The sequence below is a fragment of the Phascolarctos cinereus genome, unplaced genomic scaffold, assembly GCF_003287225.1.
Source record: "Phascolarctos cinereus isolate Bilbo 61053 unplaced genomic scaffold, phaCin_HiC Scaffold_5;HRSCAF=322, whole genome shotgun sequence".
NCBI lineage: Eukaryota > Metazoa > Chordata > Mammalia > Diprotodontia > Phascolarctidae > Phascolarctos > Phascolarctos cinereus.
Genome location: NW_027555958.1, coordinates 314,660,892 through 314,677,977, shown reverse-complemented (window position 1 = coordinate 314,677,977; position 17,086 = coordinate 314,660,892). Strand labels below are relative to the sequence as shown.

The 17,086-nt window shown below is 43.2% G+C and overlaps 1 protein-coding gene and 1 pseudogene across 1 annotated transcript in view; both read left to right on the top strand.

The window, feature by feature from the left end:
* Positions 1-7,607: 7,607 nt before the first annotated feature.
* Positions 7,608-7,933, top strand: LOC110212077 (small ribosomal subunit protein eS27 pseudogene; annotated as a pseudogene).
* A 4,052-nt stretch (positions 7,934-11,985) lies between these two features.
* Positions 11,986-17,086, top strand: part of LOC110211875 (uncharacterized) — an 86,253-nt gene continuing 81,152 nt past the window's right edge. Inside the window, exons 1-3 of the mRNA XM_020991437.2 lie at positions 11,986-12,054; positions 12,306-12,497; positions 12,623-12,874. Of these exons, the coding sequence (XP_020847096.1) occupies positions 11,986-12,054; positions 12,306-12,497; positions 12,623-12,874 (513 nt within the window). The remainder of the gene's footprint in view (positions 12,055-12,305; positions 12,498-12,622; positions 12,875-17,086) is intronic.

Here is a 17,086-nt window from a genome sequence, read left to right as displayed (position 1 = left end):
ACAAGCATTTTATTTTATCAGCTTTGCCATTTTGCCAAGGGATAGCCCGGTTATTAAGTGGTACCCAGTGATCTCTGAGGGTCAGGATGAAAGTTGGGAGGTTAACAGATCTTGTCTCTGGCTCAGGAATAACATTAGACTCAGCTCTATTTGGAGGAGTGCCATTTTTTTTTTTTTAAGGAGAGGCAGAAGGAGGAAGAAAGCTGCATTCCTGGGTTTTCCCACCGGCCTTGTAGGAAATAGGAGAGCTCAAGGAAAACAAACTGTGAGCACATGGGCCTGCATACTCTCCACTTTCTTCCAGGACAACAATATGCTGCCTTGGTAACTGGCCGTTGTGTAACTCAAGTGAAGACTTTCCATGAAAGAACATGATGTTTCAACATTTCCAATGGGTAGAGAGGGAGCTGGGGGCCCTGGCAAGAAGCCCCCATTTGCTAGTAGACAGGGGCAGAGCCCTGGCTCTTTCTCTTTCTCTCTCCTCTTTTGGGCACAGTATTTTTGCCTCAGGATGTTTTCTTCTCGAAGTCTGTAGGACTGGAACAATCTTCCTCTCCTCCTCCTCCTTTTCCTCTTTTCTTCTTCTTCTTCTTCTTCTTCTTCTTCTTCTTCTTCTTCTTCTTCTTCTTCTTCTTCTTCTTCTTCTCCTCCTCCTCCTGCTCCTTCTTCCTTTTCCTCCTCCTCTTCCTCCTCATTATTTGCCGCCTCCTCCTCCTTCTCCCTACTCCTTCTTTTCCTCCTCCTCCTCCTCCTTCTTCTTCCTCTTCCTTCTTTTCCTCCTCCTGCTCCTTCTTCTTCCTCCTCCTTCTTCCTCCCTCTCCTTCTCATCTCTCCTCCTCGTATTTCTCAATGGAGTTCAGATGGAAGTGGTCCTGGGGCAAATCACTGTCCTTCTATTTAAAAAATATTTGATATGCTGCAAATTATTTCCTAGGTGGGTAAAACCAACTGCTTTTTGTAATTGAATATAAGTATTGTGTTGAAAGCTTATCCTCTGTAGGTTCCACTCTTTAGGAAGACCCCATCCTGTTCCTATGTGACTTGGGTTTCTTCCGCTATCTTATGTTTTGAAAGCTTTTTACTCCATGTACCTTGGATATTGAGTATTTGATATGGAAACATCTATTTAAAACACTATTCTTAAAATTTTTATTGATCAGTATTTGTCAGGGTGATAGTGGACAGCACTTCTGTAATAAAGGTCTCATTCTAGTACAGTTTATTAGTTGAATTTCCCAGGATATTTTAAGGCTGTGTCAGTAGCACTGGGATTTGTCCTCTTAGTTTATGTAGCAGAGCTATTGCAATTCTTGCCACGAGGTCATATGTTGCCAGGTATTCAGTGGGAGCTAAATTTTTTCAACCTACAGTGACATGTTACACAATTTTTGTCACTTCTTTACTAACTAAATCTTCATTGATCAGTAAGTCCAGGCTGACTGCTGTATTTGGGGTCATCTGTGACATGGCTCCCCACCATTATCAGAGATAATTGAGAGAGATCAGGGCACTATATGTGTCACATGGTTAGCAGGACACTGGACATTTGTCTGCAGAACTTCTGGGGCTCTCCAACCTAGGTCAATAGTTAGATATCTGTGAAAGAAAAGATTAGGGGCCAGAGATTTAACTCCAAACTGGCCACCATAACAAAATCTCTTCCTGCATTGAATCCTAAAATACATGGAATAGGATGCAAGCAGAAATGCAGAGAACTTTCCTTACGTACACACCCACACACACACTTTTATACATACATAATCACATATACACACTACACACACATCCACATGCTCACATATATCCACATGCTCACACATGTACGCTCATATAATATACATATACACATACAAACCCACATGTATACACACAGATTGATATACATATATCCATACATATACATGCATGCACACACTCAATGCACATACATCTATGTACATTCATACGCACGGATTCACACACAGAAACACACATGCATACACAAACACATACATACATTTACATATATACATATACAATATAACTCATACACACATGCATACTCACATACACATACTCAAATATACACACACATGTACTCATGGACATATATAAATATATTCACACACATGCACCCACACTATATACATACACAGTAATCCATAAATAGATGTACATACACACACATTCACTGACACAATCCATGTGCACATATACCTACGCACTCGCAACACACATGCACAATACTCATGTACATGCATACATCTACAGACATATATTCATGCACATACACACAGTGATTCACACAAAGAAACTCACATATACATAAACATTCATACTCATACAATACACATGCACACACAAGCACATATACATACCCACCTATACACATACCCACATACTTATATACAAATACATGTATTCACATGATATGCATAACATAATACCTACACATATAAATACCTACATATACACACTTACATATGTATACATATGCATACATCTCTTTTCTGAGTTATCAAATAATTCAGACAAATATAAATTATCAATCCTGGTTTACATCACCTTGGGAATCTCCAAAGGCCTTCAAGGATAAAATTGTGGAAATGTTAGTCAAAATATAAAATTCATCCTTAAAAAGCCAAAGACCCATTGGATTGTTAGTGTGATCTGTACCTCTAATGCTACCCTTACATTTGTATTGCCTTTACCATTTCCGAAGCCCACATATATACATACATATAAAAACAAATGCTCACACACTTACATGCACATTTACATACATATAGACACACTCAAATACATATACATATACAAATAATCACATTCACACACTCACACATGCATATACACATATATGTGCACAAATATACAATGCATATACAAATGTGCACCTGCATATACATATACACATATGCACATACATACACACACATATATGGAGTTCTTAACTTGGGGTCCATGAATTTAGTTTAAAAATATTTTGAGACCTATTTTTCAGTAAAACTGGTCTCCTTTGTTATCCTGTACATTTTATGCATTTAAAAACATGATTCTGAGAAGGGCTCCATAGGTTCCAGCAGACTGCTGAAGGTGTCCATGACACAAGAAAGGGGAAGAACTCCTGATACACACACACACACACACACACACACACACACGTATATATAATCATATCATTTTCTCCCCTCAAAAGCCCTGTGAGGTTAAGTAAGTTAGGTCTTAGTATGTAAATCTTACAGAGAAAGGAACTGAGGTTCAGAGAATTTGAAGAGATTTACTAACACCTTGTGGTCCTTAAGTAGCAGAGTTGAAATTTAAACCCACATCATCACAACCATAGAATAAACTCAAGGGGCATGTGGGGAGACCTGGATTCAAATCCTACCTCTGAACCATCCTGGGTGTGTGACTCCAGAAAGTTCCTTAAACTCTCAATGTTCAGGCAACTCTCTAAGACAGGGGAGAGAGAAGGTGCTGACCTGTATGGGAGTTCCCTATGTCAATAAAATGACAGGTCTATTCCCTAGTCTCATATATTGTAAATAATGATTTACATATCATTTTCCAGTACCATAAAGCTTTTTATGTATTATTATCACATTTATTGAGCCCTTTAAGGTTTACAAAGTGATTTCCCCCACATCAAGCCCGTAGGAAGGCCATGTGAGTATCATTACACCCATTTTACAGTTGAAGAGATAGGCTCAGAGAGATCATGTCCTACAGCCAGTTAGTGTCAAAGTCAAGATTTGAACCCACATCTCTGCTGACTTCAAGTCTAACCCTCTTTCTGCTACCCCACACTGCCTTTACTGATTTGATTCTCACAGCAGATGGTCCCGTGTCATCCCCATATGACAGATGAAGAAACAGAAATTTGAAGAGGTCAAAGGTCTCCCAAAGTCACAAACAAGAATGCAGGCCTTTGAACTCCACTAGGGTCAGTCTCCCAACACCATTCAGTGTCTCATCCATTAGAAGGGCTCCAGAGGGAACCCTAGAAATGATAACCCAAGGAGTTTCATTTCCATGTAGGCTAAGTGGTTGTATCTCTTTTTTGAAAAAGCTTCGAGTACTTAAACAAACATAATGAACTGGGGAAAAGAAAATATGGTTTCTATAAAGGGAAAAAACTGCCTAAGAGTCTGTGAGAGCTCTCTGAGAGGACAAACAATGAGAGTGAGGTACAATATTTTTTCACCTTCAGAAAGTCAGTGGAATGATTCCAGTCCAAAGAAAATTAAATAAATTTATTCACTATGGTATTATAGGGAATATTTGATCATCACTAGGCAGATCTGGGTTCACATCTAGAATTAGATATGTACTAGCTGTGTGACCTCGGGAAAGTCACTTAATCTCTATCAGCCTCAGTTCCCTCATCTGTAAAATGGGGTAATAATAATACTCTAACTCCCAAGGTAGTTGTGAGGCTCAAATGAGGTAATATTTGTAAAGTACTTTACAAACCTTAAAGCATTATTTAAATGCTGGCTATTTTTATTATTACTACTAAAATAGGAAATTAGTTTAAAGATAAGATACAGAGTTGGAATAAATGGGCATTTCTGTATACAGTATAGAGAAATGTAAGCAACTGAGATCTTCCAGGCACCAGTGCTGAGTCAGGTCTGTCTTGATGAGGATATTAATACTTTCTTTTTCTTCTAATTTTTAAAAAATAACATAGAAGAGGCTGTGCAAATAAAAATCCCCAGGTCTCCAGTTTCCACTAAACTCTCCCAGACCAGCAAATGCCACACTCACAGGGCCAAGCTACAGAAAAACCTTATAAGTGGGCAGAGAGGTGGTAGGTGAATTTTAATGTGGACAAGTATAAAGGAAAGCCTTCAGGGAAAACTAGGCCAAACTATACTTCCAGGATGACACGTTCTGAATTATCAGTTAGGATTTTGGAAAGAGACCGACTTTAGAAACAACATAGACTCTTACCCTGAGGCAACTATCAGTTCAATGTACAAGAAAAAAATAAAGGGCCAGGCATTATCAGAAAGGATATTGGGAACAGGCCAGAAAACATTGTCCTTTCTTTGAATAAAACCTGGCTGCTTTCTTCTCCGCTGGTATGTGCCAGCACCAACTACCCAAGGAGTTGATGCATTCTGGTAAACTTGTCACAACTCTGGAAGAAGCTGGGGTGGAGCTGAGTTGAAGATTTGGAAGCAGAAATGCTGGGGTATGTGTTTTTTATTCAAGAGCAGGCAAACAGACAAAAAATGATGGCATCTGGAACATAATTCTCTTCATCCCAAGAATGACACAAGAAGGAGTGAATGTAATGCAAAGAAGAAATGCTAGATTTGGAGTCATGGGACCTGGGTTCGAATGATGACTCTACCATTTATTTTCTGGAGATCTGAGGCAAGTCATTTAACTTTTGGGGCCTCAGTTTTCCTTAACAAGAGGTGGTGGATTATATGACCTGTAAGGCCCCATCCAGCTCTAAATTTAGGGTCCACTAATACGAAGGTCAGTGAAGGGTAAGGGAAGGGATGTTAAAATTATCTAGGTCAGGAATTCTTAACATAAAATGCATGAACACTTTTTCTTTAATATTCTGACAACTATATCAATATAGTTGGTTTTCTTGATAATCCTTTGTATTTTATTTTATGTATTTAAGAACATCCTAAGAAGGGTCTATAGGTTTTATCTGACTGGTTAAAGGGTCAATGCCACAAAACACTTGATCTAGGGGATTGAGGAGTGAGGGAATATGATGGACATTTTGTCTCTTAGGCTTGTGACATCTTTGGTTCTACATTTGGGCATATGGGGAAACTAACTCTGAAAAGGAATAGAAAAACTTTCTGGGTTTATTTTCTCTGGTCCCAAACTATAGATCATAGATTATAGGCAGTAGTCCAAATTCCTCTCTCCCTACATCCCGATATTTTTCTAATATGTTGGCTATATGTGCTCTACACATCTCTCTATATCAACGGGTTCAAGAGACCATAAGCCCTTAAAAGGTGTATGGGGTACGGTGGTGAGGCGAAAGGGAAAGAGGAGGGCAGGTCTTCATATGTGTCAGGACTGCAAATTATATATATATATATATATATATATATATATATATATATATATATATAGAGAGAGAGAGAGAGAGAGAGAGAGAGAGAGAGAGAGAGAGAGAGAGAGAGAGAGAGAGAATGAGAATGTAAACCAACTGAGTGTCTGTTATCGACAAGGGAATGTGCTTAAGGCTGAGGGTAAAAGATGAAAGTTAGTCCCTTTGAGGAGCTTACTTCTTATTGGGGGAGAGGTATATAATATTTTAATTATCAAGTCTATACAGGATATAGTTTCCCTATCTGTCAAATGAGAGGATTGGAGTATGAGGTAGGTCCCTTCCAGCCACTATTTGATACTTGCCACTATTTGACATGGCGTTCTGACTGAGCTCTTATCCGTACCCATGGTCTTTTGAGTTTTCTCTCAGATTGCTCTACTCTGCTCACAAAACTTAGCTGGGCATTTATAACAGCAGGGCAAAACTGAAATCAAGGTGGTCCCAAGGGACTCTGTATTATAAAGTAGGATCACAGTCATGCAAGCTCTACTTGGAGTATAAAACTAGACTGTATGGCTTTTTGCATAGTCCAGGAAAAATTGCTCATCAAACCAATTATAGCTCTGGAAAATCTTCTCCAAGCCTCCTATATAGAGATTGATGTAGATGGCAAGGCTGGCTGGTGATGTTTGGGACCCTGAGGGTAGAGCCGGCATGGAGTCAAAAGAAGGCTCTTGGTAAAATGCTCCTACCTCCCCTTTTCTTCTGCTCTTCTGCTTTTCTCCAATTGATTTTTTAATTTCCAGCAATTGTTCCTCTAAGCCTGAGTGAAGGTCCCACCTGGACAGGATCTAAAGCTTAGCTAATGACCAAAAGGGTCACTGAGAGATGCCTGGTAGGTCTACATAGGCTGTAACAGATCATTATTAATAATAGCTAACATTTCTATGTAGCGGCATGGCATAGTAGATAGAGCTCTAACTTAGCCAGACCTGGGTTCAAAATACAACTTTTGACATCTATTTACTTGGTACCCAAGGTAAGTCACTTAAGCCCATAGTGTCCCAAGAAAGTCTTAAAGATCTTGAGCTGCAGAGAATCATTTCAAGAGAGAATTAGCCATGACAGTGGAGTTGAACTACAAAGAGGGGCAGACCAGGGAGCCCAGCTGAGCAACCAAACCACCCAAAGATGCCAGGCCCAGGGGACAGCACAGTGAGCTCTCCATGAGAAAAAAAAGTGTGAGGGGAGGGCATTCGGTCCTGGAGACATGAGTTGTCTTGACCGTATATGTTTTCTATATGTGTGAGTCACTACTATTGTACTCTTCATACTCTGTACCCACTTTTCCCATGGGCACCATGCATATCTGTGGGAGAGTATACCTCGAGTTTATGGAGGAATTTAAGACTACACTGGTAACTATTACTAGGTCTACACCCCAAGGAAATAAAAGGAAATGGAAAAAGACCTATATGTGCAACAATATTTATAGCAGCTCTTTTTGTGGTAGCAAAGAATTGGAAACTGAGGGGATACCTATCAATTGGGGAATGCTGTAAGAAAAGACGAAAGGGTTTCCAGTGGTGAAGATCTCCCCATGCCACCATGCCTCTCACCAAAGACCTCCTGCACCCCTCTCCTGAGGAGGAGAAGTGGAAACACAAGAAGAAGCACCTGGTGCAGAGTCCGAACTCATATTTCATGGACATAAAGGGCCGGGAGTGCTATAAAATCACCTCTCTCTTCAGCCATGCACAAACAGTGGTTCTCTGTGTGGGATGCTCCACTGTGCTCTGTCAGCCTACTGGAGGAAAGGCAAGACTTACAGAAGGATGCTCCTTCAGAAGGAAGCAGCACTAATGACTGAATCAAGATGATTGAGAAACTGTAAAGAATAAAACAAATTTGATGCAAAAAAAAGAAAAAAAAGAAAAGATGAAGGGAATAGTTTCACAAAAATCTAGGAAGACCTATATGAACTGATGCAAAGTGAAGTAAGCAGAACCAGGAGGACAATCTACACAGTAACAGCAATATTGTAAAGATAATCAACCAGGAAAGACTCTGATCAATACCATGACCCACCACAATTCCAAGGGACTCATGATATAAAATGCTAACCACCTCCAGGTAAAGGACAGATGGTTTCAGAGTGAAGACTGAAGCACATTTTTATTTTCTTTCTTTATTTTCCTTGCTTTTCTTTTTCCCCATTGGGAGTTCCTTACACCAAAGAAATCACAGATCCAATAAACAAAACAAAACAAGAAAATGACCTCAAAATATTTAAAGGTAAAGTCAGTCTGGAAGAGTGAATTGAATTCTAGCCTTGAAGTCAGGAAGACTTATATCCAAATCTTGCTTCTGATAAGTCCTCATAGTCTTCAAATCACTTAACCTCTCAGTGTCTCAGGCAACCCTTAAAGCTATAAGTTGTGCACCTGCATTGGTAGAGGGTTTTCTCACTGGGATGAAACACCATTAAAATCACAGGTCCAAACCAAACATTTATATAGGGTTTTAAGGTTTGCTCTGTTTTGCATATATATATATGTATATATATATATATATATATATATATATTTTCCTTTTTTGATGAGGTAATCAGGGTTAAGTGACTTGCCCAGGGTCACACAGCTAGTAAGTGTCATGTGTCTGGATTTGAACTCATGTCCTCCTGACTCCAAGGTCAGAGCTCTATCCATTGCACTACTTTAGCTGCCTCCTCATATGTAATATTTTGATCCTCACAGCAATCCAGTGAAGTAAGGATGAGGGTGCTATTATCCCAGTTTTACAGATGAAGAAACTGAGGCTGAGAGAGATTAAGTAAGGGCAGGAGCTGTTTCATTTTCACTTTTGTATTCCCAGGACCTGGCACATAGTAGCCACTTAATAATTGCTTGTTGATTGATTGTGTAGGGTCACAAAGCTGATAAGTATCAGGATGTTTAGCCAGAAATTCTTCTGCCTCCAAGTCAAACATACTTTAATAATAATTATGGATACCATTTATATAATGCTTTGTGTTTTATAAAATACTTTGTATATATTATCTCATTTGATCTCTATGTAGCACCATCTCTGGGCTGTTCTCCCCAAATGAGCACTCCAAGTGGGTTGAGTTGGTTTCTTGGTGTAGGGTGACTCTACTTTCATACCAAGATTTTAGGGCAGCAGTTCTCAAAGTGTGGTCAGAAACTTCTGGGGGTCCCCAAGACCCTTTCAGGGTATCTGTGAGGTTAAAGCTATTTTTGTAATAATACTAAAACATTTTAATTTCTAATAAATACCAATAGATATATCCTACACAAACAAAAACTCTTAGGGGGGTCCTCAATAATTTTTTTAAGAGTGTAAAGGGGTCCTAAGGTCAAAAAGCTTGAGAATCAGTGTTGTGGAGTGCTCTGTAGGCCATGACCTCCCAAAACTATAACTGAAAAGCCCCTTGCCTCCTAGTGAACTTACCTGTAATAGGTCAGCCAGTTGATACCATTGGTTCAAAGCAAAAGCATTAACCAAGATGTCATAGAAGGTGGAGTAAAGGGAATAAACACTTAACAAGTGCCTACTATGTGCCAAGCAGTGTGCTATACTGATATTCTCTCATTGATCCTCGCAAGAAGTGTGTGATGTAGGTGCTATTTTATCCCCATTTTACAATTTGAAGAAATTGAGGAAGACAGAGCTTAACTGATTTGGCCAGGGTCACACAGCTAGTAAATGTCTGAGGCCAGGTTTGAACTCAAGTTATCCTGAGTCCAAGCCCAGCACCTACCCATAAGAACTTCGAAATGTTTTGCCCTTAAACCTTAGGTGCACTCTCCTAGAGACACACATAGTACCCATGGGAAGAATGGGCATAAATTTAGTGTGTAGTAGTGAGGCATACATAGAGGGAACACAAGGCACTAGTACTGAGGGGCTCATTATTTGTTTGATAAGCAATTTTTCCTGGACTGCAAAAAGCCTTTCTTTTCTCATGGGGAGCTCACACTGCTCTATCCTTTACACTACCTTTATTTGAGTGAGCTGCTCAGTTAGACTCCCTGGCTCTGCCTCTTTCTGTAGCTCCACTCTCAACTGCTTAGCTCTCTTCTCAGCTGCCATAAGTCTCATTCCTTGAATGCTACTTCTCTGTGTCTCTCCAGAGCGTTTATGCTTCTTGTTAGGAACTGCTTGATTCTCTGAATTGCTCCCTGCTGGTTGCAGCGTCTCCGACTGAGAAAGTACCTCCAAAGCTAGCCTACATGGCTGACTTTCACTACAAGTGAAAATCCCCTCCCTCCTTGCTGTTTTCTGATAGAGGTGCAAGGGGGTCACACTGACCCAAATGCGGAAATTGCTGTGTAGGGATGGCAGGCTTGTCTTTTTTTCCCCTATAAGTGTATTATAAATCTTTTATTTTTATATCACCTGTATTTCCTGCTGCATCCTTCCTCCATCCCCTCCCAGAGAGCTATCCTTTATAATAAAGAATTTAAAAAAGAGGAAGAAAGAAAAAAAGTTCTGCAAAACTAACTTTTAAAAGTCTAATATTTGCAGTATTCCACACCTTTGGCCCCTCTATCCCTGCAAAGAAGTAGAGGGATTTGTTATCTCATATCTCTTCTTGAGGGTCAAGCTTGGTCATTGTAATTTTGCTCTTTAAGTTATGATAGTTACACTGTGTGTTTTTTTAGTTTACATTGTTATAGTTACTATGCATATTTTTCTTGGTTCTGCTTGTTTTTTTTGCATCGGTTCACATAAAGCTTCCCCACGCTTCTCTCTATTCATCATGCTTATCATTTCATGTAGCACAGTAATATTCCATTCCACTCATGCTCAATTCGTTTAGCCTTTCCCTAATCGATGGGCATCTACTTTATTTCCAGTTCTTTATTACCGCAAAAAGTGCTGCTATTTTGGTGGCCAAGGAGCTTTTCTTTTTGTCATTGATTTTCTTGGGGGTACATGGCAGGCTTGTATTTGAAAGGCTGCCCCAAACATCGCCAATTTTTGTTCTGCTTTTTCAGTCAGAAAACTTTTCATACCACAAGGAGATGACAGGGTGTCTTTGTATTTCTTTAACATATTTAATACTTCATTACCTCTGTTGTCTACCCCTTACTTTCTGTAATTACATCAACTAGCTGATGTGAGGGGAGAGAAGTTCCCAAATCCCTCACTCCCACTACACCTAAAACAAGCCTGTGATGTAGGAGCTATTATTATCTCCATTTTACAGATGAGGAAACTGAGGCTGATAGAGGTGGTGACTTGCCCTAGTGTCTAGTAAGCATTTAGTCTAAATTTTTTTTGGGGGGCTAGGTAATGGGGTTAAGTGACTTGCCCAGGGTCACACAGCTAGTAAATGTTTTGTGTCTGAGGCTGGATTTAAACTCAGGTCCTTCTGAATCCAGGGCCAGTGCTCTATCCACTGCGCCATCTCGCTGCCCCCTTGGTCTAATGATCTCAGGTCTTCCTCACTACAAGTGCAGTGATTTAATATCTCTATCACCTACATTCCTTCATCTTTTCTACTAGGTCAGGGTGCTTCTCAAATATTATCAAAATTACTAAAAGAAATAGTGTAAAATATATCATTCAGGCTGCAAGAGACCTTAGAGATCACCTAGTCAACAACCTCATTTTACAAATGAAGAAACTGAGGCCCAGAGAGATGACTAGACTTGCCCAAAGTCATCCAGCTAATAAGTGGCAGAATCTGAATTCCAACCCAGGTCACATGACTTCAAGACCTCTTTCTTGGGTACCTCTCAGCCTCCCTATTATTCAGGAAATATGTAATATGAAAAGGTGAGTGAGGGACAGTAGATATGTCTTGAGTGTCCCATTGCTACCTGGTATACCAGAATATTTTAAAAACAAAACAAAACCCAAAACTTGAGAAAGGCCTTCAGCTCATATTTCATGGAAGATTTATGGGAGGAAACTGTCAGAATTATACAGGATAAGAAAGTATGGGTCAGATGCAGTCTGCACTCCTGGGAGTCAGCACCCAGTTCTGTGAGTGTCACAGATCCATGGGGGTTGGGTAGGGAGAGGGGGTGAAACACACACACACACACACACACACACACACGCACACACACCCCAAGTTTATTCTCCCCTCAGGCCTTGCAGCTGGCTCCTTCCTACTCTCTAGGGCCTTGGTCCCTCTTCCTCCAATTTCCCTTTCCTTTCTCAGTTCTCCTCCCTCCCAGGGAATGGGGGAGGGGTATGATGCTTGGCTCTATGCTCCCTCCCATTCCAACCCCCAGCATCCTCAGTTGAGGCTTAGATCCTAATCCTCCCAACCTCGGGCCAAAAAGAACTGGGCGGGGGGTGGGGGATAAAAAGGTGGGGTTACCTAAGAGGAGAGACTCGCTGTGTGCCCCCTCCCACTGAAGGCGCCCCCTCCCTCTCTGGTTGTGGAGGTCTTCGGGTTATTCCCCGAAATTCTATCTTATCCGAAGGGCCCTGGGAGGCTAGGGTGAGCAGAGCCTGGGGGCGGGGGATCCCCTTTGCCCTGGCTGGCTCTCTCACCCTTCCCCCCCCCGCCCCCCGCCCCCCGCCCCGCTCCTCCCGCTCACTTCCACTTGTGGTCTCCGCCGGCAGGGCAGGGACAGCTGCATTTCTCGCAGCGGGCCACTAGGAAGCTTGCCGGCGCCTCGCATTCTCCTCCTTCTCCCGCCCCAGTCGGAGCCAGAGCCGGAGCAGGAGCCCGGGATTGCACCGCGTTCCCCAGCGCCGCGTCCCAGCACCGCCACCCCATCCCGCCCGTGGCTTTCCAGTGCCACGAGAGGAGGGACTCTCACTCCATGTAGGAGACAGGAAGGAGAGTGGAGGAGCGCCCCTCGCCTGTCTTGGGTAAGCGCCCCCTCCTCCCCTCTTTCCTTTCCTCTTCCCCTCCCCGGTCTCGGCCCCTTCGCTGTCCTGCCACCCCCCCGTCCCTTTCAGTGCCCAACGTGGGGCCCTGCCCCAGCCTGGGAGCTGTGGGGCGCGGATGGAACGTGGAGGCGGTGCGGGGATGAACGTAGCGTCGCGGATTGACTGCCAGTTCCTGTGGCCGTGGAACGTTCCCGGGAGCTCGCGACGCTGGGAGCCGCGTGCTGGCAGCCCCCTCCCAGCAGCCCCATGCCCTTTCGCCTCGATCCCCTGTTGCCCGGTTCCAGCCCCAAATACCCAGGGGTGTGTGTGTGTGTGTGTGTGTGTGTGTGTGTGTGTGTGTGTGTGTGTGTGTGTGTGTGTGTGAGTGTGTGTGTGTTTGCATGGCCGGGTGGACGGACATAAGGGCGGGAGGGTGGTCGCGCGCGGGCAGCGCCGGGAAGGGAATAGAGGCCTCGATGGGGCCAGGGCCTTCTCCCCGCCCCCCTCTCCCTGTGCTCTTTTCTGGTCGCTCCCCGCTTTGTAGGGGCGCCCCGCACACACCCTCCTCCCTGCTTTCTTTAGGCCGGGGTGCAGAGTCGGGGCACAGGTTCGGAGGACCTGTAGAAAGGAGGGGCGCGCGTTGGGGACTGAGTCTCCCCCATAAGGGAGGAGAGGGAAGGCTTCCTCTCTCCCCTGCTATAGGTCAGTTGAGCCCCTTCCCCCCACCCTCTCCCCAGGGAGGCAAATCTCTCCTCTGCCTGAGAAGGGAAAGTTCAGAGCTTCTGCCTCCTCCATGCTCGCTCTCTCTCTCTCTCTCTCTCTCTCCTCTCTCTCTCTCTCTCTCTCTCTCTCTCCTGTCTCATCAGCCTCTCATTCATCTTTCTGTCTTTCTGCTCCAGCTCTTTGGTGATTTGCTTTTATTCAGGGTCCCCCCCCCCTTCTCATTTTTCTCTCTTCTGCATTGTTGTTTTAAAAACTCTCCCCTACCTCCCAACATTCTCCCCATTTCTTTTCCTTTTTATTAAAAAAAAAGCCACAGGAAACAAGTACCCCAAATGGAAGGAGGTGTAAAGGAATGTGAGGGTTCTTTTCTTTTTCTGGAGACGGGGAGAGTTTCCTGAGTGATGTTTCAAGAGAGAAAGTAAGGTAAGATCCTGGAAAAAACGTGGGTCCTCAGGTTCAGGATGAGAAGTAACCGATATGGAATTCGAATCCAGGGCCCTCTCTGAGATGTTGGTGTCTAGCTGAGCCACTGAAATTCATTGGCTGCTACCTGCTTTGGCTCTTCAAGCTCCGGGAGCCAACAAAAGCAGAATCGTGGTGCTTGAATGAACAGTGTGTGAGGTTCATTGCCTAGCTGCTTTCCCTGGAGATAGGGGCAATGCACACCAGATTGGGTGGCCAGTTCCTCTCCTTTCCAGACAAACGATATGCTTTCTTCCCAGGATGGAGTTTGTCAGGAGGCTGGGGAGTTATTTCACCCACTTAAGTAGTCATCTTGGTCTTCTCCCCTCATGGAAGGAGCAGACCAATATTTGGTCTACCATGTTGCCATGGGGTTTTCCTAAGGGAAATCCTGGCCTGTTTTTGTTTTGTCTGGGCAACAGGTCCAAGATGAAGGTACTTCTGGAAGAACCCAGGTCCCTTTGCCTTTCTAGCAGAGAATAGAGTAGGGGTGGGGAGGGTTCTGCCTTTTGCTGGGCAGGATTGTATGAGTGTATAAGGCTAGCAGCTGGAAATATGGAGATGAGACTAGAGGAACTTACTGGCCATTTAGCTGGTGGATTGTGAAAGGTTGAAGGTGAATACTCAAAGGAAGTTGTGTAAATATTAGCGCCTAGGCTGTCAGGGATGGTTAAGATATGGCTACTCGGAGGCAAGGGGAATGGCAAAATTACCATTGGATTGCCTTCTAGATTTTGTGTTTCAGCTCAGTCCCTTGAAGGCAAACCTATCAGAGAGTTTGCTTAATTGTGACACCTGAGCTAATGACCCCATGGAAAGAGCTGGCATATTGTCTCACACAGGGGAACTTTGTGTGTTATGTGTTTTGTGTGTGTGTGTGTGTGTGTGTGTGTGTGTGTGTGTGTGTGTGTTTTCTCTGGAACATCTTTCTACTCAACCCTGGGCTTCTGATAGTGGACTGAAGAGAACTAGGTAGACAAGGGAATGTTGAACAAATTCCCTGCCCTGGAAATGGCTTGTATAGCCACGACAGATGTCACCCCTCTCTGTATACCATGACTTTCCTGTCTGTTCAGTGGGGTGGCTATGGGCACTCAGAAGGCTGCTAAATTATTGGAAGGGGGTGGTTGGGGAGAGACTTTTCCATCTGCCAATGACTGTCCAAGGGAGCCAGCTCTGTCCCCTTTCAGACTTTCATTTTCCTCATGTGGGAAATTGTGGTGAGGTCATTTCAGGGAGGAGGGTAGGTGATGACATCGAAAAATGTGTGTAAATGATTGGCAGGAAGCTTGTGAGAAAGAAGGAGGTTGTGAAGAGGGTTTGCCTGGAGGCAGGGGCTACTTGGGGTAGCGAGACTCTGGAGCAAAAGAAGTTCCACATGGTGATCTAGTGGCTTCTGGGGGTGAACGGTCTAGGAGATAAAGGCCCTTCAGCATCCTGACCAGCCTGAAGAGTGAGTGAGCTGTCCTCTTCAGTTCTTATCTGTACCTCATGTACTCAGAGGCACACTAGTGGACAGCTGAACCTGTGTCTGGCTAAATTGCTGTTCTGGAATTTGACTTCCTGGAAGCAACACGTATTTCCATAAGAGCCTTTGTTCAAGGCATCTGTCTATGAGTTTCTACCCAGGTACTGAGCAGAATCACAGGGTGATTCTGGGTCACTTGGTCTTTGTAGTTAGTTCAGTACTGTGCTCATAGGAGAAGTTTCTATTTATTCATTCAGAGTGCTTAGTAATCTTCCATTTTTGGTCCTTTAAATTTTTATTTTTATTTTTTGGACAGTGGCAAAAGTATGGAAAGATATAGAATGGGGCTTTGGAGGGAGGAAATTGAGGGATAAGTTTGCACTTCTGCCAGTGACTTGAAGATGATTGAAGTTCCCTAAATCTCTTCTCTTCTTCTCATACCTCAACTTCAATGAGGAAATCAGAATCTTTTTGCTTCTCCTTCTAGCTAGCTATTACATGAGGATCATGGGTCAATGTGTGGGCAAGGAAACCTGAAGGAGATATACAAAAGTTGAACACTGCTCTCAGTCTGCGTACAGAAGGGAAAAGTTTAACTGAGGGTTCCCCAAGGTGAATCTGTACTTTGAACATAGAAACTGCTTTTTTTTTTAAATCTTTGCATCCTTAGCACCCAATACTTCGCCTTGCACATAATAGGCAAGTAATGTGTTCATCGAATTGAGTTCTGCTTTTTTCCTCAACTTAATTAAAACTTCAATTTCTCTTCCCCTAGGGACCATGCCCCTCTCTCATTCTTTCTACAGATGGGAAGCTACACCACAGGGGGAGGGGGGGGGAAGAACAAAAACCACTGCTGCTACTTTGTCACCAAACCCTATTCACACTTGCTAGGGGATTTCTCCCTTGGTCATGTTGCAACTGGAACTTAAAAGTCCTTTCAAACTCCCAGTTCTCCTTTTCCCAGAAGGGTTTGGTAGTGGTCTTCTCATCTTTCACAGTGCTATTTTCTTGCTGGTCTTTTTGCTCTTCCAAAGCATCCCATTCCATGCCCTTTCCTCACCCTCTTCAGTGAATTACACACCACTGACCTTTCAACTAGATGCCCAGTTCACTGAAAGCATATATGTCCTTAAGTGCTGGCTCCAATGATGTAGTGCCCCTTCTCAATTCTCATGGTCCCAGGCACAGACTCCCTGGGGATACTGCTACCTCTACCCCAAGTATGATTCTACCAAATTATATCTCTTTGTAGGAATCAGCCCCCTTTTTCTGCCACAAAATCAGTATCTGACTGACTGGTCCCTACCCTCACCTTCCCCTTTTCAGACCCTCCTCTTCTATTTTTCTCTATAGACATTTCTCTATAGACATTTCTCGATGTTGACAGAAAAAAGGGAAAGTCCTCCCTCGTACCATCCCCCACATCACCACTTCCCATCACCAGCTTCCAGAACAATCTCCTAGAGAAGGAAGAGGTCTAGCCACACTAAATCACTGCTAGTGACTTCCAGTCTCTTTTTGGATACCTCTACCCACAACTCCATATATTCTAAGAT